Consider the following 23952-nt stretch of genomic DNA (forward strand, 5'->3'; position numbering starts at 1 on the left):
CCCATTGGTGGACGCAAATCCACAATACACATACATCCAGTACCCTGACGGCCAAGAGGGCACAGTCCCTGTCCAGGACCTGACACATGCCGGAGACACCCACCTACCCTCAGCCTCAATCACCACATACACATGCATCAGCCCTATAGGGACTTGGTACAGGCTATCGACGCCACCCCCCCCCCCCCACATGCCCTGCCAAGCCGACCGTCACCACAGACAACCTTGCCCCCTCCCCCACCTCAAGACACCCAACCAGCCCCAGAGCCGACCAGTACACCCCGGGTGGAGCTGCTCAGGTCACAGAGGCAGAAGAAGCCACCTGATTGGCTGAACCTCGAGGACTGGGTCTAGTTTTTTTAAAGAGGGGTGAATGTGGTGATATGTACACACTGCTGCTGCTCTGTACTTAAGTGGCTGGCCTGCCCACTGATGACTCGACCCCTGTAACCCCTCCCCCTGTGACCTGGCCATTAAGGTCGCCCTCCCTGCCCCCTTCCATTCATTCGAGCACATGGAGGTGGGCGAGCTGAAATCTAATGTGTATTAAAGCCTTACTCAGTCTTTAGAGTCATTGATAGTGCGTATCTCATCTGTAGTTTATATTTACTTTTTGTCCAAAATTAAGCTGACTTCTCTCTTCTTGAATGAGGCTGCAACATGTGCAATTTTCCAGAGCTTGGCTTTCGATGACTGGAGGATTAAAGCTGGGACTTCCAGAGTTTCCTCTCTCACTTGTCTGATATTTACCCACTTTAAGTGCACATCGCCATTCTTTATCCGTTTTCTGCTCCTCCAGAATTTCATCAACTTCCGGCAGCAACTTACTCCTTCGTAGTGACAATATAAAGTAGTTAAAATCTCAGTCAGTATGAGATGTCTCTCACATAACAACTGCCACCACTGCTTTTTCAATACATGTGACAATTGATTTAAACTTAAAGCTAGGGCTAGGGCTTAAAAGGGACAGACAGAGTAAATGTGGATAGGCTTTTTCAATTAAGAAAGGGGGAGATTCAAACTAGAGGACATGGTTTAAGATTGAAGGGGGAAAATTATAAGAGGAACATGAGGGGAAATTTCTTTACGCAGAGGGTGGTGGAGATGTGGAATGAGCTTCCGGCAGACGTGGTCGAGGCGGGATCATTGGTTACATTTAAGGAAAGACTGGATCGTTACATGGATAGGAGGGGATTAGAGGGGTATGGACCGGGTGCTGGTCAGTGGGACTAGGAGGGTGGGGATTTGCTACGGCATGGACTAGTAGGGCCGAACTGGCCTGTTCTGTGCTGTAAGTGGTTATATGTGGCAATGGTTCAAAAGGCTGAGAATCAGGACAAATCCCCAGATCCTTGGGTTGTTTCCACATAAGCTGCGTCTGCGAGTAGATGCAGACTCACAGTTTTGCAATTCACTTTGTCACTATGATCCAGTGGCCTGGCAAATTGTGCGAGATGACTCATCACCACTTTCTCAAGAGGCAGTGGAAGAAAGGAATTTAAAATCAGCGAAGCCAAGAAACCCCACATTTCCAAAGAAATTATTTAAAAAATAATGTCAGAGGCTCTGTTGCTTTAATTCCAGGCTGGGCCAATGGGGGCGACGGAGAGCTCAGGAAAAGGCGACTGATGTCACGTTGATAGACGTAGCATTGAACCAATCAGAGAGCCTGGACTCTGGCGAGGTGACGAATGGCAGCACGGGAGAGGCGGGTGGTCAGAGGGAGTGGGAGGGCAGGCGTCTGGCTCAGGCTGCCCCGCCCTGTCAGCTGTTGACTCCGAGAGGAGGGGGCGGGGAACAGGGGACGGAAAAGGGAGATTGATGACGAAATGTCGTGATCCCGGCGGCTTGGAGAGGTTTTCTGAGCCGAGGAGCCTGGTCTGGCGGCGCCCAGGTTCCAGAGCGAGTTTAGGCCCGAGGCCGCCATGCAGCCGCTGCAGAAACAGGCCTGGGGCCGCCTCAGCCGTATCGACCGAGAAAGCGAGAGCCACATCCTGTTGGGGAACAGCGAGTGGACCATCGGCAGGAAGAAGGGTGAGCAGCTCCGCGCTTCAGGAAGGACCAGGCGGATGTGATGGGCGTGGAGCAGAGTACACTGAGGTGGACGGCTGGCCGACTACAGGAGGGAGGGGAGGGAGGGGTGGGGAGTGGGAGGAGGTGGAGGGGTGGGGAGTGGGAGGAGGGGTGGGGAGTGGGTGGGGGGTGGGGAGTGGGAGGAGGGGAGTGGGGGGAGGGGAGTGGGAGGAGGGGAGTGGGAGGAGGGGAGGGGGGGAGGGGGGGAGGGGTGGGGGGAGAGGAGGGGGGAGGGGTGGGGGGAGAGGAGGGGGGAGAGGAGGGGGGAGAGGAGGGGGGAGAGGAGGGGGGAGAGGAGGGGGGAGAGGAGGGGGGAGAGGAGGGGGGAGAGGAGGGGGGAGAGGAGGGGGGAGAGGAGGGGGGAGAGGAGGGGGGAGAGGAGGGGGGAGAGGAGGGGGGAGAGGAGGGGGGAGAGGAGGGGGGAGAGGAGGGGGGAGAGGAGGGGGGAGAGGAGGGGGGAGAGGAGGGGGGAGAGGAGGGGGGAGAGGAGGGGGGAGAGGAGGGGGGAGAGGAGGGGGGAGAGGAGGGGGGAGAGGAGGGGGGAGAGGAGGGGTAGGAGGGGGGAGAGGAGGGGGGGGAGGGAGTGGAGGGTGGGGATGGGAGAGTGGGGGGGATGGATTGGGGAAGAGGAGGGGGTGGGGAAATCATAATTTTGATCAATGTTAGTTATGGTGGTCAATGCCTGATATGACACTGAACTGAAGTATTAGGCCTGGTATGAATAAGGGTGACCTTTTTTAACAGTGGTCTGATAGTTTTATATGTGACTTTAATTGCACGTTTGGAATCTGAAACATTAGGCCACAGTGTTGTGCTGACCTATATAAACCTACTCAACAATTTAAACCAGTGGTTCTCAACCATTTTCCACTCACATACCACTTTAAGTATTCCCTATGCCATAGGTGCTCTGTGATGTGTAAGTGATTGCTTAAGGTGGTATGTGGGTGAAAATTAAAAAGTTTGAAAACCACTAATTGTATCTAATTGACTTGTTATGTGCGCGGTTTCATAACTCCAAAGGAAATGGACCAATGACAAATTTTTCTCAAGCAAAATATTTCAGTAACAATTGGGGCTAGAGCAGTGATTTTCAATCTTCCCTTCCCACTCACACACCACCTTAAGCAATGTTTCACTAATCACAGAGCACTGATGGCATAGAGATTACTTAAAGTGGCATGTAAGTGACTTGCATCACTCCATAACCTTTTTCTTGTACCCGTAATCAAACTATTGGAGATCTGCTTTCAATAGTTTGCTCACTACTGATGCAAGACTTATTGGTTGGTAATTACACACAATTCTTTCTATTACCTTTTTTAAACAAGGAGATGACATTGGCCATTCTCCAATTCTCTTGTACTTACTTGTGGCCAGGAAGGATGCAAAGATCATTGTCAATGCCCCAGCAATCTCTTCCATCGCTTCCTGTAGTAATTTGGGTTATACCTTGTCTGTTTGCAGGGACTTGTTGATCCAAATGTTTTTAAGAAGATCCAGCAGTTCCTCTTTCTTGACCTTGACATTCTCTAGCACATTAGCCTGTTCTACACTGACCTCACATTCACCAAGGTCCTTCTCTCTGGTGAATGAACACTGAAGGAAAGTACATGTATTCATTTAGGACCTCCTTACCTCCTCTGCCTTCAGGCACATGTTGCCTCTTTTATCCTTAAATAGCCCACCTTCATTCCAGTCATCCGAATGCCCTAAGGTTTTCCATAATCCTACTTGTAAAGGCCTTCTTGTGTCCCCTTTGTACTCCCAAGTCCTTCCTTGCATTCTTAATTCTCATGAGCCCTTCCTGACTTGTGTTTCCTAAGCTTTCCTTCTCACCTCTTATCCTACCTTCTTTTCCCTGTCTCAGTGAGACAAATTTATCCAGAATCAAGCACGTGGTTTCTAAACATCCTCTACATTACTTCTGAGCTTCCCCCCACCTCTATCGCCACGAACATCTGTTCCCATTTTGCTTTCCCCATTGTAATTGGCCCTTCCCCAAATAAACATTTTGGTCTACTCCTATCCCTTGTCCATGGCTATGTTAAAGGTGAACGAGTTGTGATCAGTGTCTCCAAAAAGTTCCTCCACCTCAAGTTCTATCTCCTGACCAGATTCATTATCCATTATGGCCTCTCCTCTTGTTGTCTGGTTCACATACTGTGTCGTGAATTCTTATGCATACCTGACAATTTTGTCCCATTTTTCTCTCGTGCAAAAAAGAGGTGACAGTCAATATTAGGGAAGTTCAGATTGAATTTTGGTGTACATACATGGCATCACATACAACCCTGAGATTCCTTTTTCTTGCAGGCGTGGCAGAATTACCTCTAATTGATTGTGCAAAAAAATAAACTGTACACACATAAAACATGCAAACTAACTGTAAACAGATAATGAATATAAACAAACTGTCATACAGAGAGAACAAAAAAAGAAAATAAAGTGCACACCAAGTAAGAGTCCTTAAATGAGTCTCTGATTGAGTTTGTTGTTGAGGAGTCTGTTGTTGGAGGGGTAGCAGCTGTTCTTCAACCTGGTGGTGTGAGTCTTGTGGAACCTGTATCTCTTTCCTGATGGCAGCAGCGAGAACAGAGTGTGTGCTGGGTAGTGTGGGTCTTTGATGATTGCAGCTTCCCTCTGATGGCAGCGTTCCCTGTAGATGTACTCAATAGGGGGAAGGGGTTTGCCTGTAATGTTCTGGGCTGTGTCCGCTACCTTTTAGAGGGCTTTATGCTCTGGGGTATTGATGTTTCTGTACCAGACTGTGATGCAGCCGGTCAGCACACTTTGCACTACACCAATAGAAATTTACCAGGGTTTCTGATGTCATAACAAACATCTGCAAACTCCTGAAGAAGAAAAGGCATCGGCGTGCTTTCTTCACGACACCATTGGTGTGTTGGGTCCTGGAAAGATCTTCTGAGATAATGACTCCCAAGAATTGAATTTGCTCACCCTCTCCTCCTCTGATTCCCCCAGTGATCACTGGATCATACAGCTCTGGCTTTCCTGAAGTCAACAATCAACTCCTTAGTTTTGGTGACATTGAGTACAAGGTTGTTGGTGCATCATTCAGTCAAGTTTTCAATTACCATCCTGTATGCTATCTCATCCCATTCCTTTATACAACCCACAACTGTGGTATCATCGGCAAATTTGTAGATGGGGTTATTGTCAAACGTAAAGTGAGTAGTTCAGGGTGCTAAGGATACAGCTCTTTGGTGCTCTGGTACTGATGGAGATTGTGGAGGAGAAATTCTTACCAATCTTCACTTGGCCTTTCACGCAGCTGTGAACTGGTGGTGTAAAAATATCAGCCCAGGAAAATTACTCAAGTATTTCCCTGGGCAACCGTCTCCCTGCAGTCGGAGTCAGCAAATGGCCCAGCAGGAGAAGCATTGTGACGTCAGCGCTTGCATGCCTGCATCATCCTGTCCTCAATTTGCCTTCAATAAATCAATTCATTTTGCTATTTTCCTCTTGCATTTCTAAAGACTGGTGGGTACATTCGAATTCCAAAACATAAAATTTGACAAAATAATTTCCAAGCTTAGTATAGCATAAAGGTTCAACTGTGCTTACGCTTGTTACCTTAAATGATAAAGTTCTGACTTGAACATCAATAGTTTTTTGTTCTTACGATTTTAAAGAATTTTGATCACATTTACCCAATGTTTAAGAATGTGTGCTGTGTAAGAAGCAGTTTATTGTCATTTACTTTGCTGTCCTTCATTTACTTACTCAGTAGTTTGCACAAGAGCTTTCAGACCATCAGTGCCTAGTTTCTATTTAAATAGTGGTCTATCCCTCTCTTGGTCTTGACCAAATAGTTAATTGCTACACGCACATGCGCAAGCGCACACACGCAAATGCCTACTGATTGTAGTCTGGAGGTGAGGAAATCCATGATCCAATTACACAGTGGGGTGTTAACTCCCAGCTCTTGGAGTTTGCTGATCAGTTTTGAGGGGATGGGTGTTGAATGCTGAACTGTAGTCGATAGATCATCCTGATGTATTCATCTTTGCTGTCCAGATATACAGGGCTTTGTGTAGAGCCAGTGAGATGGCATAACCCTAACCTGTATCCATTATAGTTTTTAGACACCAATGTTGGGAAAATTGTGGAAAAAAATTAACATAATTTATTCCCCCTGATCGTTCACAGTGGGCATCTTTTTAGACTGCAAGTACCTGAGTGGAACAGTCCCAGTGGTTGGACGTGCAGTAGAGTGGATGACCGTCAAATTTTTTCCGGTACTATTTACACTTCCTCCAAAAACTTGTATCAAAATTCCTGCACATTCCTTTTAGACTGCCCATGTAGCGATAAAATTCCTTAATTGTGTCATTACAAGCTTGCAGTCTTCAAAAAAACCATACACGTCACTGCTCATACAGAAGCTGATATGTTGAAATTGAAGTCTCCCATTACAACAACCCCATTATTTCTTGCACCATTCTAAAATCTGCCATCTAATCTTCTCAGTGACCTGAGGACTATTTGGGGGCCACGCCCTTCCTTTTTCTGTCTTCTACCCATATTGACTCCATAGACAGATTTCAATTTGAATTCAAAATCCTCAGCTATTGTAAAGGATTTTAATTTCTTTAAATCAACTCTGGCTGTCATTTCAGTAATTTAACCACAATCAAGATGTTTGCATACTTGCATCCCACTAAATTGTCCATTCAGTGTCCCGGGATAGGAATGGGGGTTTGGCTTTTCACAGTTGACCACACCTAACTGGGACACTGAACGCTTCCACCCTTGCAAGGACCCATCCTCAGGGTTAGAACTGTTCTTCCTTTTACTGGTGATGTCATGACACTTCGAGCAATGGTGGACCTGCCCTAAATCCTGATCAATGTATTATGATTTTGTATTTGAACAAAATTAATCATGCCTAATTATAACATAATTAAGTTTTATGTACAGCACAATATGAGCCCTTCAGCCCCTGTTGATGTGCTGACCCATGTAAACCTTTATAAGGGACCATGGAAAAGTGCTAGCATTAAATAGCAATAGCGGACAATTTTTAAACAACGTGGGAAAATTGGTAGTGCTATCGCACACAATATAGAAATATTGTGGGGGGGAAAGCAATGGCAGATCTGCCTTCCCAGTATTCTATGTGGCAGAGAAAGGGCTAAATGCACAACTGCTTGAATGGAACACTCATGGAGGGGTTTCTTTGGTGCATGGCATTCTGGGAAGTTGGGTCTGCATTGCTTTTTCCCCATGATCTTTATAAATTGTGTACTATAGCGCTACCAACTTTCCTACGCTATTTAAAAATTGTCTGTTATTGCTATTTATTTCCTCTCTCTCCCACTACGACTTTCATTTTAATCTTCCTTCACGTTTCTGCATTCATGCAAAAACTTGGGTCATTTCAATCCCACAATGCAATTGCCCATTCTACACTTGCCTGATTGTAACATTGGTGCCTGAAGACGCCAAGGATTATAGTAGGGGGTTAAGGCTGTCATTCTCTGCCCTGAGATTATTTCACCTGACACTGGCATTGAGACAATTTTCCTTCTCACTATACACTTTAAAGGCTGATTCGTCGTTAATTCCTGGGACTACTTTCAAGTGTGAAAGGGGCTTTTTCTGTCTTCCATCTAAAGACCATTTCATGTCAGGCCTCTGCCTGGAGGTCGGCTACAAGAGTGGATCTAAAACTTAAAACTTGCCTTTCAGTCAGCAGCCCTAAAAGGCTGCTCCAGCGTCCCATTCTTATCCAGAGGCGCCTCATAGTGCCCTTCTGAGCCGATGGAGGCAGGACGACTGGTGAAGTGCTTGATGAAGGCCTCAAGCCTGAAACGTTGGTGATGTATCTTCACCTTTGCTACATAAAGGCACTGTTTGACTGCTGAGCTTCTCCAACATTTGTGTGTTTTTTCAAGAAGAATCATTCCCTCTGTTGTTCCAAAGAAGGCCATCAAAGGATTCGGTGTTAAATCTATATGAAAAAGTATTGATTAAGTATGGAAAACCTCTCTTATTAGACTAGGACAAGTCCAGAACATATGAATTAATGACACTTCTCTGCTCTTAAGCCTGTCGTAGCAGGGAGTCATATCGGAATAAAATTGAGGCAATTTAGCCTGAGACAAATGCACTCTATGCACCACTTTGAATTTTAATAGACAATGTCGAGCACATAATGAAGAGCTATTAACCAATTTAAGAATTGTATCCCAATCCACATCCGAAATTTAAATCCTGTTCCCAAGCATTTTTGGTTTTAACTAATGAAATCTGATTTAAACATCACAATTTCTTGTAAATAATAGATATTAAACTTTTATGAGTAGCTAAAAAAAACTCGTCTACAAAATTTGATTCAGACTCTTGTGAAAAATTAAAACTTGTGATTGAAGTAAATGCTGGACTTGCAAATATCTAAAGAATTGAGATTTGGGTAAGCTAAATTTAGCAGTAATCTGTTTAAATGATGCAAGATATCCATCAATTAACAAAAATGTTAAATGATTTGCATAAATCAAAATTGTAGTCAAATTATTAAAACCATCTTGTGCCATAATTAGTTTGTAGAATGAAGAATTGTTTTGTTGCAACAGGGGCAGAAATGAAATAATAAAGCATTGAAACTCCTTGGGCAGACACAAAATTTGTAAACTGGGAATTGCTTTGTGTTTTTAGTTTAATTGGAGTGGGAAATTAATTTGCTCCCTACTGATTGGGTGGAATTTCAAGTTTTTCAGGAAGATAATTGGTGTTTTTTTTAAATTTCACTGATTTGAGTTTTCTGTCTTTTCATTTTTGATGTTTGGCCAGTTACTGATTTGTGTGCTTCATCCACATAATTTGACACAACAAATTCTTCTCCTGCATTTTTCTTCAGATTTTTGACCCTGTCACCAAATATGCACATTTCCCTGGCAAAAGTTCAGACCTTCCCATGATAAGGTGGCTGCTATGTAATGGCTGCTCTTTTAAAACACTGTTTTGTGACTTTTCAACTCTTGTATCTGTTGTCAATTAAGTCTTGTTTAAAATTGCTCAGGTGTCCGCCTGTAGTTTTTGTGGAAAACAGTCATTAAATTTAATGGAGTGTATCTCCTCTCCTCGGGAGGTGTTTGCACTATTGCATTTATTCTGCATTTGCAAAACTAATGTCCCCAGAGAGAAGACGCACAATGTGAAGATTACTTGCTTCTTATAACTTGCACTTTGAAAGAAATTCTTTGAGATTTTTTCAGATAATCTTCATCTCTAGGGAAACTATAAGAGATTGATTTTTATCTTCATGTAAACCGATAAAGAGAATTGTCAAGAAGACACAAGAGAGACTGGAATGTGGAGCAAAATTCAACCAGCAAGATGAGCAACAGCAGTGAGAGAGAAAAAGAATTGTCAATGTTTTTTTGCCAGAACCCTTCAAGACTGAAAATGCAGAGGAAAGATACAAGGTGTTTTCATGTGCTGGGCCTCCACTTCGAAGCCAGCTGCAGAGACGGATAAAAATTTTAAACTTGCCTGTTACCTAAAAGGCTGCTCCAGTGTTGCTTTTATGCAGAATGGTGTCTTGGTGCATCGTCTAGAGCCGCTGTAGGTGGGGCGACTGTTGCTGTGGCGCCACCTGACATAAATACACCACAGAGCAATGGCTGCCTTCCCTACCCATAATCCCCCACGCAGCTGGAACTGCTCTGCGTTTCCCAGGATGGTTCCAGCTGTGTAAAGGATTATGGGTAGGGAAGATGGCCATTTCTCTGCCATGTATTCAGCTGCAGGTGCTGATGAGTGGCTCCGAAGGACAAAGCGGCCAGTGGGGCTGTCACAGCCTGCACCGGCTGCCCCCCTGATGGCCCCTGTCCTGAGGGAGTCATGGAAGGAGAGGGTTGAGTGAGATGGGTTGCAGACTGATGACATCACCGCAACATCATCAGCCCGCCCTTAGCGAGCTGCTTACAATGGCAGTACATTCATGCAGGGTGGCGGAGCATAGTGCTCCACCGATGACCCTTCCCCTAAGAGGGATTGCAATCGGTGCCTTTGTGCCAGCTAGGGCGCATTTATGGAGGTAAGTTTCCCGACATCAGGGCAGAGAATCTCTGCCTTGACACTCAGGTTTTTTGACTGTATGAAAGGGCCTACAGTGACACTTTTCTCCTTTATTTGCTACTGTGCTCCACAGTTTTAAATTTGTAATCAAACCATTCATATGTAATTAAGGTGCACATTCCAGATTTTATTCAAAGTTATTTTGGTTTGACCATGAAATTGCAACATTTTTTTTATACATAGTTCCCCAATTTCAGGGCACCATAATGTTTGGGACATTTGGCTTTATGGGTGTTTGTGATTACTCAGGTATCCTTTAATTGCTTCATTGGCTTACTTCTAAGCTTTTGATCACCATTTGAGTCACTAGTTGCCATTTTTCAACACGAGGACCAGTGTTGTGGCAAGGAAGCCATTCTGAGGCTGAAAAACAAGAACAAAACAGGAGACAATGTCCAAACCTTAGAATTACTGAGATCAACTGTTCGGAACATCATTAAGAATAAAGAGTGTAGTGGTGAGTTCAGTAATCGCAAACCGTCTGTTTGGCCAAGGCCGACCTCCACTGCTGATGACACAAGAATTCTCATCCTACTGAAGAAAAATCCCCAAATCCTGACACATCAGATACACTCTTCAGGAGGCAGGTGTGGATGTATCAATAACCCCTTTCACATTTGCAAGTGATCCCAGGAATTAACTGCCATTCGACCTTTAAAGTACCTAGTGTGAAAGAAAAATAACCTCAACGCTAGCGTCAGATGATGTCATCTCACTCTGGGGATTGATGGCTTCGATCCCTAGTACAAATCCCAGTGTCTGCAGAAGTTGGCGTTGCAATCAGGCAAGTGTGAAACAGGTAATTGCATTGTGGGATTGAAATGACCCAAGTTTTTGTGAGTGCAGGAAGAAAAGATTAAAATGAAGATATAAACTTTGCCATGGGAAAGTCGTATGGGGGGGGGTGGTGGAGGAGAGAGCGGGAAATAGCAATAAATAGCAATAGTGGACAACTTTTAAACAGCATGGGAAAATTGGTAGCGCTATAGTGCACAATTTATAAAGACCATGGGAGAAAAGCATTGGAGGACCTGACTTTCCAGAATGCAGTGCGGCAGAGAAACCCCTTTATGAATGCTCCATGCATGCAGCTGGGCATAGAGCCCTTTCTCTGCTCGCTTTTTCCCCTATGATATTTATAAATTGTACATGATAGTGCTACCAACTTTCCCATGCTATATAAATTGAGCATTGTAGCACAACAAACTTCCCCATGCTATATAAATTGTGTGCTAAAGTGCTACCAACTTTCCCACACTGTTTAAAAATTGTCCCCTATTGCTGTTTATTGCTCGCACTTTCCCATGGTCCCTCATAAAGGTTTATATAGGTTGGCACAACAACAGGAGCTGAAAGGCTCATATTGTACTGTACACAATACTTAATTATGTTATAATTATGCATGATTAATTTTGTTCAAATACAAGATCATAATACATTGATGAGGTTCTAGGGCAGGTCCACAATCACTTGATGCGTCATGACATCATCAGCAGAAGGTAGAATTGTAAGGATGGCTCCTTGCAATGTGAAAGCTTTCAGTGTCCCAGTTAGGAATGGTCAAGTGTGAAAAGCCAAATCCCCATTCCGATCCCAGGACATTGAATGGCCAATTTAGTGGGATGCAAATGTGGAAGGGGCTTATGACTACTGTCCACAGAAGACTTCATGAACAGAAAAACAGAGGCTACACTGGAAGATCCAAACCACAGAAACAGGATGGCCAGGTTACAGTTGGCCAAGAAATATTTAAATGACCCTGCAGAATTCTGGAAAAAGATCTTGTGGACTGATGAGACCAAGATTAATCTGTATCAGAGTGATGGCAAGATCCAAGTGTAGAGGCATAAAGGAAATGCCCAAGATTTAAAGCATATCACCTCATCTGTGAGACATGGTGGTGGAGATTTATGGCCTGGGCATTTATGGCTGCCACAGGTACTGGCACACTTCATTGATAATGCAACTGCTGATAGCAGTAGCAAAATGAATTCTGAAGTGCATAGAAACATCTGCTCAAGTTCGAACAAATACCTCCAAACTCATCCTACTGCAAGACAATGATCCTAAACATACTACTAAAGCAATGAAAGAATCTTTCGAAGCTAAAAACTGGAAAATTCTTGAATGGCCAAGTCAGGCACCTGATCGAATTCTATTTGAGATGCCTTCCATATGCTGAAGAGAAAACTTGAGGGGACAAGCCCCTGAAACAAGCAGGTGCTGAAGATCACTGCAGTAGAGACCTGGCACACCATTGCCAGAGAATATACTCAGCAGTTGGTGATTTCTATGAATTACAGACTTCAATTATTGCATGCAAGGGATATGCAACAAAGTACTAAACGTACCATGGCTATGTCCAAAATATTATGGTGCTCTGAAATGAGAGGACTTTTTTGAAAAAAAAAATGCTGTATATGGTCAACCAAAATGTCTTCAAATAGCCTTGAATAAAATGTGTATTATGACTATTTCCCTTTATAATTGCTTGAGCAACATGTAGGCATCATTGTTTTGACTCGTTAATGAAAAGTCCATTCCAACACTGTTTATTTGATCTTTTAAAGTATACTTAAAACAATTAATAAATGGACAATAAACTATTAATATGTTAATAATTTCAAAAGTACTCATTCAAATAAATTATCTGGACAGTCTACATTGCCCTGGTTCTACACAGCACGAAAGCAAATTCAAAACTAACTTTGTTTATACACGCAGAAAAAGACCTGGCTTACAGGCTGTTACTATAGAGATACTCCAAGAGTTCATAAATAATATGCTAGCTGCTAGTTTCTTACAAATATGTGTTTTCAAGTAATTTTAACCCTTACTTATATAAAAATAATAATTACCACTACAAAGAAAAAATCAAACATAGTAATACATTGGGTAAATATTCAAAAGAAAGTGAAAGTCAATTATTAAAGCATTCTGCCTTGTATATATAAAAAAAATTATTGTAAAAGACAGATTTTGGTAATTGGTCTGTTCATAAAGCCATTTTTAGTTTCCATATTGCTTGACTGTATAAGATGGACCTTCTTTCTATTTTTCTGAGGTTGGTTATAGAAAAGATAGGACTTAAATTACATTGGTTCCTCAAATTCATCAACAACCACTCTGGTTTCTATTGTCTTGTAATTCTGGATCCAATTTCACAACTTACAATTCAGTCGCATTTTCTAACAATTTATCTTGAAGTTTTTAATTAGATTCTCTGCATTCATTAACTAGGTTTTCAGGAAAGTAATTTTCCCTTTCTGCATCTTCAAGATGCATCATTTCTTTTGTGATGGATTATATCATATTTTATATTGTATATAGATATGTTTTTGAAGGAGACAGATTGTGGGGATAGTGTGGGTCACAAACAAACACTTCACAAAACAGATCTCATTTAAAATGCAAGAACTTTGCTCAAACCAGTCACTCTGGGCCCAGGGCCTTTGTAAAAACAATAAAAACTACTTTGTTAAAGGTTTTCAGAAGAAAAATAGAACCCGAGTTCAAGAGACTTTACAAGTAGGAGCTAATTGTACATTTAGTGGAGAAATGGATTATTGTTTTGAAAGCAACAGATGAATGGGCTCAGAAGTTTGGGTCCGGTGCTGCAATCTCATTGCAGTTTGCCGTCCTAAGAAGGTCGTGTGGTTTTGCAGCAGAGAGAGAGGAGACCAAGCAGGCTTCATCTCTGAGAGACATACAGAGATAAAACTGGTTTCTGCAGTCATGGCAAGCTGGCATCTTGTTGAGACCACATTTTGAAGATGCGTTGTGAGTTCTGAGTTCAGCCTGTTGAAAACCCTTGTGGTCCATACAAGAGAGTGCTTCACCTGAAATAAGGGAAACAAAAGGAACTCTGGTGACCTGCAGAAGAAGAGGTTATAATTTGGAAAACCCTGATGGGGCAAGTTTCTTCAGCAAGACACTGAAGTGGCTGATTGGAGGGAATTGGTTTGTGTGTGTCCAACGAGCAACAAATCTCTCTCTGAAACCAACAAGAATCTTCCTGAGTGGTAACCAATTACCTTTAAGCACTAGAGCTTGGTGAAAATTCATAAATATTAAATTCTCTGCACAGTATAAGAATTGCCTGATCCCGGTGAACTTGGAGGCGTGAGTGTGAATCAAAGAACTTTTCTGAACTTGCACACACACTACATACACGTACACTTAGAATTAGAAAGGGGGTTAATTTAATAGTAATAAGTTAAAGTTTCATCCTGTTTTATGTTTAAAGAAAATTAAAAGTAACTTTTGTTTAACCATTTGTCTTGGTGAATTTCTATTGCTCCTGGGATTTGGGGTCCTCTTGACCCATAACATTTTATATAGTCAGTTGTCTTGTGTCATTGAACCATGACTTTTTCTCTTTCAAAAAATTAATCTCCTCTTTTAACTGTATGCATCCTTTCTTCGATAACTGTATTAATTTCTTTATCAGTTATTTTCTTCCACTTTGTTTTATGAATTCTATTTACAATTAATTTTTCATTCTTGTCAACTCCACTCTCTGATCTTATGCCTTGATTACTTTAAAAACTGAAGAATCATCAGATTCAGTTTTGTTTACAAGTACAAAGTTAAAATCCTTTTGGTCACTGTTTTCTGGACGTTCAGGAAAGTCTATCTTGAATGATTGTTTCAATGGTTCGTTGAGTTTCACAACAGGTATCCTATTGACACTTGTTGATGACTGCTTCTGAGCCACATCATTCTTTCTAATGGTCTATTGATTGTCCTTCCAAGCATAGTTCTAATAGCGTAAGGTCTATCTCTCACATTCGATATTAAAAGTTCTATTGGTTTCAGAGCCTGTGGTGGATTTAAACCAATTAACATCTCTGTATCAGCGCTATCTTCCTGTATGTAAGCCTTCCTCATTTATGACCACTTCTCCACATTATTTTGTGCGATGGTTCCTTTATGCACGAGCATATTCTTTGGAGTATTTATGTCTGGAAGTTCAAAAAAAATTGTTACTATCCAATCTGGTGATCTCTAGGCCTAAACCATATTAGTTGCAATGACCTTTTTTTGTCCCATGGTTTTCAATAGAATCTTTTTTTCTTGAAAATTAATCTTATTTAAAGTCCCACAGTGCAAAATGATGCAGGGCTACCTGGGTCAAGAAATGCACATGTACGTATCATCACATTCCCATCCTTGGCCTTAACTTGTACAGGTACTATTGAGATTTTGCAATTATCTGCACCGGCCCCAGAAAGACTACTTGACAATACACTCTTCTGCATTGTCTCAGCACTGTTTTAATCTGCTTCTTTCATCGACGTTTGTTCCTTTTCAGTATTCTTCTTTTCTTTGAAGATGTGTAGTGTTTTGGGATGCTTTTGATCACATATGTTGCAGCTGAGTCGCTTTTGCAGGTTTTGCTGATGTGTCCTTTACATAGATATCAAAAAAACATTCCATATTCCTTCAAAAATACTTTTTTCCCCCCCCTCTAAGCATTCTTTTCCAAATTGTGCTTATTACATAAGAAACATTTCTTCTCAACAGACAAATTTATTTTCCTTAATTTGTTGATCCAACTCTATCCGAGGTGGCAAATGTACTTTTCAATTTTGGCTTTGATTCCATACGCTGGATCTGTGACAATGTCCACTTGCCCTTCAAAGAACACCACCAAATCCTTAAAAGTAACTGTCACATGGTTGTTTCTTTGGTATTCAACAACTTGATTTCTCCATAATTCTCTCATCTGGTTGGGTAATTTTCTGAATGTTTACCATATTAAGGTATGTCAAGCTCTTGAAGACGCCCAGTCCCCATCATGACGTTGCAACATCCTCTGAGAAAGAAGGTGTAACCTTGTAAACCCTTTGTGACCTCTGGTCTTAATAACCATGAAAGCTCCTTCTGTAAATAAGCTCTAGAAATTCTATACTTGTCATCAAAATACTTCTCCAGTAACTACTTAGCCTGTTTGAATCCTACTTCAGGATTCATATGTTGGCAACATTTTGAGTTCTTGTGGTGGTCCCTTTGTGTACTGCTGCAAAAAAAGTATAAACAATCTTCCTGGCTTTGACACAAATTTAAGTGGGTTCAAGGCTTTTTATAAGCAAGTGAAATTTCAAGGGGGGGGGGTCACCATTAAGAAAAAAAGTAATCTCCCTCAGGCAGAGAAGAGAGAATATGTAACTGCATTAATGATGCAGGTATCTCCTCTTGTCATACCGAGGCGTACGTTACTTTGTTAACCTGGATTTCTAATGCTGCTGGGAGCGCCTGGTGTGACTCTTGAGAGATGGAATTTAGCTCCCATCTTTGTTCAATGTGGCCATCATTAGGGTTTGATCTCTGGCTCATTGAATCAACCCAATTTATTCAGGATCTTGCACATCTCACATCCGTGGCACTGGCGTAGCCCCGTGCCTTAATCTGCCTGGTACAGGACCAAGCCTGTCTTGTGGCTATTGCACTGAGTCTTAAGATGCTTAGTCCTTGACCAAGCACTTCTTGTGGTTCTATCACTGGCTCAACCCCGTGCCTAGACCTGTTTCAGGACCAACCCCGACTAGTAGCTGTAGCACTGGCTCAGCTTTGGTAATTAATAATCTCTTTTACTGAAATCCTTCATCAAAACGTAATGCTTTCAATAATTTACTTCAGACAGCATATACCACTGAGCATTCTAGTGCCTGTGACCTGGCCTCATAGCAGCAATTTTTTTTTGTCCATTTCCAGATACTTTTTTTTTTAGCTCATTTCCTTCATTCTTAGCTGCTCCTCTTGTAGCCCTGTTTTCATCCGCAGCAGCTCCTCTTCTTCTTGTCCCCGCACCCGTGTCTTGCTTATTCGGCTTCTCCTTGTCTTCTAAGTCCAATTCAAACTGGAGTATTTCCTTTTCCATTTTAAGCTGCAAAGCCCTTTCATGCCAGGCCTCTACCTGGATGCCGGCTATCAGCGCGGAGGAAGAACATAAACTTAGCTTTCATGGAGCCTCCTGCATCACATTCCTGTTGAGTGACGCCTCGTAGCGCCTTCTGGAACCGATGGAGGTGGGGCGATGGGTGCCATAGTGCCACCCATCATAAATTTGTAGAAGAGCAATAGGTATCTTCCTTACCCATAATCCCCCAGGCAGCTGGAAACGCTCTTTGGTTCCCAGAACAGTTCCAGCTGAATGGGGGATTATGGGTAGGGAAAATGGCCACCCCCGACTGCTTCCACTGGTTCTGACAGCTCCCACTGCCCCTTCTGCCCCAAGGGCTCCCGCTGCCCTGATAGCCCACCTCTAACCAGCTGCTTGCAATGGCTGTACATTCATGTGAGGCAGCAGAGAGCGATTACAGTCGGTGCTTTGGGGCCAGCCAAGGCACATTCATAGAGGTAAAGGTGGAGAATCTCTGCCTTTACAGTCGGGCATTTTTACTGCATGAAAGGGTCTGTGCTTGAAGAGTCACTTTGTTTCCTTTTGTATTAAATTTCCGCTTTTGCATTCAATTTACAAGTTCTGTTTTCTTCATCTTATCAACACATAGCTCCTTAGCAGCTGCTTCAGCTGCTATTTTCTTCATTGTGTCATTCGTCACACTCCAACATCAAATGTGCACAACAATTTCTCCAAAACCAAAACCGTCCACTAAATGATAAAGGGAGGCTAAATAGGCAATGATCTGTCAGATGAGGGTACAATGTCAGTAAATGCAAGGTCATCCACTTCAGAAAGAAAAGTTGTAGATCCGATTGTTACTTAATGGTTTTAAAAAAAATTGCGGCAGACTACTGTGCAGTTAATTTTTCAGGTGCAGCAGGTAACCAAGGCAAAAGAAACTTTGGTTGTTGATGTTTGTCTCCTTATCGATCTGCTCTCACAGAGCCAAATCAATTCAGTCTTTTTCCAAATCCAATTTCCAACTTTTTATGTCTTCAATTCTGTCTTCTATTGACTAATGAATCAATAGTCCAAGTTTCTTTGACTATAAATAGTCCATTTTATTGACTAATGAGTCAATAATCCAGTTTTCTTTGATTCACTTTTTGTGACTATTTCCCTTTATAATTTGCTTGAGCAACATGCAGGTGACATTGTTTTGACTCGTTAATGAAAAGTCCATTCCAAAGTAGCATTGAGTTTTTCATTGTTTATTTGATCTTTTAAAATAGTAAATTATACTTAAAACAATTAATAAACAGGCAATAAACTATTAATACTTTCAAAAGTCACATGATGGAGTAGTGGCTGATCAGGAAAAAACAGGCATCTGCAGAGAAAGTTTAAAAAAAAAGACAGAAAAACAAAACTGTGAAATAAAATATAAAAAAAGTCGCAAAATAAACAGTACAAGAAGAGCCTGAAGATGGCTCCAAAGAAAGAAAAGCCTCAATGTTAAGTAAAGAAGAAGCAAAGAAATCACCCAACCAAAAAAGAAGGCGGCCTTACTGGAATCTGCAAGCAGGGAGCTCTCCCAAACAAGACAGCCCGAGCTGCGAGGCCAGTAAGCGGGCATCTCGGGGACGCTGTCGTGTGGGGTGGTCCTGGACGCTGGCTCAAGGAGGCTGAAAAATAAATGCCAGCTTGCATGCGCGACTCCTCATGCATGTGAGGTTCGCATTCTAAGGAAGATGCCAAAGAGACCGGACTCCGGCAGCGGGATGCTGCTAACACAATGGGAGAAGCCGTGGGGAAGGCAGTGATGGATACAGGCTCAATACTGAGTGAAGATATGGAGCAAGAAAGAGAAGCCCAAGAAGAAGATAAAGAAATACAAGAAAAGACGGAAAGTTTAAAAAAAAAACAAATACAGATAGTGGATAAGGAATATTTTGATAGACCAATAAAGATTTTAATGGATACAATGATGGTTGAGTTTAAAGACTATGCAAAAGACAGATGTAAAAATCCAAAGAAAAGAGAATGTAATGACAAATGAAAATGCGAAGTGATGAAGTGGAAGACAGTGATAGGTGTGGAAAATGAGGTGAATGAATTAAGAGAAAAACTGGAAGATGGGGATAAAGAAATTAGGAAGTTGCATGACTTATTGGCCCAGAAAATTGACATTTTAGAGAACTTAATAGAAGTGATAATATAAAAATAGTGGGCCTGAAAGAGGTGAAGAAGGCGCAGATATAAAAGGATTTTTAAAAAGATGGATCCAGTAAGATTAATGCCAATAAAAGCGAAGTGATGCCAATAATCAAAGTTGATTATTCAGAATTCAAAAAAAGAAACCCCCTTTTAAATGGCAATCACAGGTGATAAGTTACCTTGGTATTAGAATAGATAACAACCTAAAACATTTATATAAATTAAATTATAAACCATTAAAAAAATACAGGAAGATTTAGAGAGTTGGAAAGAACTACCATTAACTTTAATAGGAAGAGTAAACTGTATTAAGATTAATGTGTTCCCACAAATGCAATATCTATTCCAAACGTTACCAATTCCCCTGACATTTTTTTTGCAAAACTGAAGAAAATCGTAAGGAAATTTTTATGGAAAGATAAGAAATCAAGAATAGCGCTAGAAAAGTTAACATGGAGTTACAAACAAGGGAGGGCTACAGCTACCAAACTTCAAAACTTACTACAGGGCAGTGCAGTTAAGGTACTTATCAGATTTTTATCAGATAGGAGAAAAACCGGACTGGACTAAAATAGAACTGGGCAAATTGGGAGAAAATATCCCAGAACATATACTTTATAAATGGGATGAAAAATTGGTGCGATACAACAATTCACCAGTACTATATCACATACTTAAATTATTGAAAAAAAATAAACCTGGAAGAAAAAAAATTGTCAAATACCAAAAATGTTATTGACACAAAACCCATTAATCCCCTTTAAAATAGATAATTTATTTTTCAAGGAATGGGATAGAAAAGGAATCAAGAAAATAGAAGATTGCTTTTTGGGAAATAATTTATTAACATTTGAGCAATTAAAAGATAAATATGGAATAACACAAGTTACAATGTTTACATATTACTGGTTGAAAACTTATTTAAAAGATAAACTGGGAAATAGCTTGAGATTACCAGAAAGTAGCAGCTATGAATATTTAATTACAGATAATGATAATTAAAAATTTATTATCAACATGTACATCAAATTGCAACATAAGGAAGAGGATGAAACAAAGTATAAACCGAAACAAAGTTGGGAAAAAGATTTAGACATAGAAATAAGGAACGAAACATGGGAGGAGTTATGTGTAGGAACAATGAGGAACACAATAAATACTAGATTACGTATGATACAAGATAACTAGCTACACAGATTATACATTACTCCTCAGAAATTAAAAGAGTGGTACCCAACAATATTGGATAGATGCTTTCGCTGTAAACAAGAGACTGGATCAACATTACATGCAATTTGGACATGTTCAAAAGTAAAAACTTTCCGGGAAGATCTAAACCTAATATTAAATAAAATCACAAAAAATAATATACCAAAAGATCCAAAAACTTTTCTGTTAAATAATATAAGAGACAAAAAATTAGAACTAAAATTAGAGCCCAAATAAAATTTATTACGATAACACTAGCAGGAGCAAAAATATGTATTATGACAACCTGGAAAATGGAAACAAGCCTTAAAATACAACAGTGGTATACAGAAATGAACAAGTGTATTCCCTTAGAAAAAATTAAATACAATCTGAAAGACAAGTGTACATTTGAACAAATTTTGGAACCAGACATAAAATATGTCGGAGAATGTCGACCATAAACCTCCATCTCTTTAAACAACGCGATTATGAGCACAATAAGATTTAAATATGTGAAACTGGAATATATGACTTCTGTGTTTTTTGTTATTTCTTTGTTTTATGTGTTTTATTATTTATTGGTTTTTGAAGGGGGGGGGTGAGGAGGGGGAGAGGGATGAAAGGGGGGATAAAAGAAGAAATGTCAATATAAATGATGATCATTTGTGAATGTTATTGATATGATTCATAGTGCAAGAAATAAAAAAAATTAAAAAAGATGGATCTCACAGATTTTAGGAATAGAATAACTAACTCCAAGAAGAGATGGAAATTGAAAGAACTGGTGCCAAAGCTGCAACCACAGCAGAAACCGCATTCCATACTGGTAAAACTACTGTGATACACGACGAGAGAAAATATTGGAACTGGCTGTTAGAAGAGTAAAAGAAAACAAGGGGCCATTGGAATTTAAAAAAAAAAAATCTACCCATACAGAAGCTTTGAACTTTTAAAGAAGCGTAAGGAGTTCAACTTAACAAAAACTTTACTAGGAGGAAAGGTTCCAATTTTGAGTTGTGTCATCCTGCAATTTTGAAGACATTTGTCCCTGGTGGGCAAAATAGACTGTTTTTGGATCCAGGAAAGGGTCATCGCTTTGCAGAACAATTGTCAAATTAACAACAAGAAGAGGAGTAAGAAAAATTTAACAAAAGGACTGTTAAAATAATGTATTATTTATTTATATATATATATAAAAGATTTGTTATATTTTTTCAGAATATATAGTGATTTCTCTGGGAAAAGGCTGGAGATGGGTGAGGATCAGTCCACTGCAAAATCAGTTGACAATTGCAGTATATACCATAACCCACGAAGAAAAAGGAGTTGTGGTTGTCTTGTGAGGTAGCATGGGCAACTCATTAAGGGGGGATTTAATGTTGCTCTTTCTACTATTCTTTAGTCTTTTTATAGTTTTTGTTATTACTAATTGTGTCGGTGTGTATAGCAAAGAATAAGAGCATTCACAAGTGTGATTTTAGAGGAAGAGAGATGGAGATGTTGAAGAGATGGCATAGAAGTGAAAATGGATTGATGGGATGAATACATTGTGAATTCCATTAATATTAATTGTCATATATTACAATCAAATCAAAAGGAAAAAATTGACACTAAAAAATGGAAAAAAAATAGCATTCATACAAGAAACACACTTGATAGAATCAGAACATCTCAAACTGAAGAGAGACATGGTAGGCTATGTAGTAGCATCATCATACAATGAACTAGCTATCCTAGTTAATAAAAATTATTACAAAAAATATATGGAGAAAACAACATCCAAAAGGAAGAGATTATTCATATTACTCTAACAGGCATAAAACCTATTCTAGGATCGATATGTTCTTATTGTAGGCACAAAATTAAGAAAGAGTTGGTGAATTTAAGGAAGACTTTTATCAGACCATTCACCCTTGTTGTCAATGGCTCTAGAGGATATTCTGCCGAAAACATACAGATGGAGACTGAATCCCATGTTGTTAAAAAGGCAAGACTTTTGGGAATACATAGAACAACAAATTAAAATATACTTTGAGACAAATGCAAATTCTGTAAACAGGCAAATTTATATTATGGGATGCAATGAAAGCCTTTCTTAGGGGACAAATAAATAGTTACATGACCAAGATTATAAAAGAATACTGCTTGGAAATAGAGCAGTTGGAAAAAGAAATAGTAAAAGAGAAAGATTTAATGAAAAGGGAGGATTTGGAGAAAGAGAGAATTGACAGAGAAAAAACTAAAATATGACACATTACAAACATACCATGTGGAGAAAAATATTAATGAAAAAACAAAGCCAATATGAATAGGAGAGAAAACCCACAAAATTTTGCCATGGCAACTAAAAGCAGAACAAGCAACAAGGACTATTAGAGCAACGAGGAAGGAGGATAAGCAGGTTTCCTATAATCCACTAGAGATCAATGATAATTTTAAGAAATTTTATAAGCAACTATATCAAATTGAAATCCTATGGAAGAGCGACAAAATAGATGAATTCTTGTCAAATATTGAATTACCCCAATTACAATTGGAAGAACAAAATAAACTTCTAAAACCTCTGACAACTACAGAAATACTCTACACTAATGACATTGCCAAATAATAAAGCATCAGTCAAAGATGGATTTTCCATGGAATTTTATAAGGTAATCAATAATCTACTAATTCTGCCCCTCTTGGAGGTAGTGAAACAAATAGACTCAGTCTGCCTGACTCATGCAAAATGGCAATAATCTCAGTAATTCCAAAAACAGGAAAGGACCTGCTGTCACCGACTTCATATGGACCAATAGCTTTATGAAATACAGACTACAGATTAATTGCAAAACTATTAGTGAATAGATTAATGGATTGTGTGCCGAAATTAGACAGGATTTGTTAAAAATAGAATGGCAGATAATGTGTGTAAATTTATTAACCTGATTCGTATGACACAAACAAATAAAACACCAACGGTGGCAATAGCTCTTGATGCAGAGAAAGCCTTTGAATGGGTTGAATGGAATTATCTTTTAAAGTACTACAGAAATTCAAATTATTAGAAAAATTTATTAATTGGATCAAAGCACTGTACAATGGTCCTTTGGCAAAAGTGGTAGCAAATGGATATGTTTCAGACCACTTTAAATTGAGTAGGGCAGCAAGACAGGGATGCCCATTGTTACCTTCCCTGTTTGCTTTGGCTATAGAACCATTGGCAGAGCTGATAAGAAAAGACCCTATGATAAAAAGAATAAAAATAAAAGAGGAAGAATTTAAAATTAGCTTATTTGTGGATGATATAGTATACTTAACAGACCCAGATAAATCAATAAAAAGGTTATATACAAAATTGAAAGAATATGGGGAGATATCAGGACACAAGGTTAATATTGATAAAAGTGAGGTGATGCCAATGAACAAAGTTGATTAAACAGAATGTAAAAGGGAATTTCCTTGCAAATGGCAATAACAGGCCATACGTTATTTATCAGAATAAACAATAATTTAAATCATTTGTATAAATTAAATTA

At 40.2% G+C, this 23952-nt stretch overlaps 1 protein-coding gene and 1 long non-coding RNA gene across 10 annotated transcripts in view; one reads left to right on the top strand and one right to left on the bottom strand.

The window, feature by feature from the left end:
* Positions 1-5456, bottom strand: part of LOC138761031 (uncharacterized) — a 74564-nt gene extending 69108 nt beyond the window's left edge. For all 5 annotated transcript variants that reach the window (XR_011356078.1, XR_011356077.1, XR_011356075.1 and 2 more), the window contains exons 1-2: positions 5343-5456; positions 611-830 (exon numbers count right to left, since the gene is read on the bottom strand). This is a non-coding gene — a long non-coding RNA (uncharacterized lncRNA). The remainder of the gene's footprint in view (positions 1-610; positions 831-5342) is intronic.
* chfr (checkpoint with forkhead and ring finger domains, E3 ubiquitin protein ligase) overlaps positions 1726-23952 on the top strand; it is a 100713-nt gene continuing 78486 nt past the window's right edge. For 3 of the 5 annotated variants that reach the window (XR_011356073.1, XM_069932544.1, XM_069932545.1), the window contains exon 1: positions 1726-2034. Coding sequence is in view for 2 of the 5 variants with exons in the window: in XM_069932544.1 (XP_069788645.1) it covers positions 1926-2034 (109 nt within the window). In the remaining 3 variants the exon portion in view is untranslated. Of the gene's footprint in view, positions 2035-6282; positions 6336-23952 lie in introns of those variants that run through there. The other 2 variants (XM_069932546.1, XM_069932547.1) reach the window with 2 other exon arrangements.

This window comes from Narcine bancroftii, chromosome 4, assembly GCF_036971445.1.
Source record: "Narcine bancroftii isolate sNarBan1 chromosome 4, sNarBan1.hap1, whole genome shotgun sequence".
Classification (NCBI taxonomy): Eukaryota; Metazoa; Chordata; class Chondrichthyes; order Torpediniformes; family Narcinidae; genus Narcine; species Narcine bancroftii.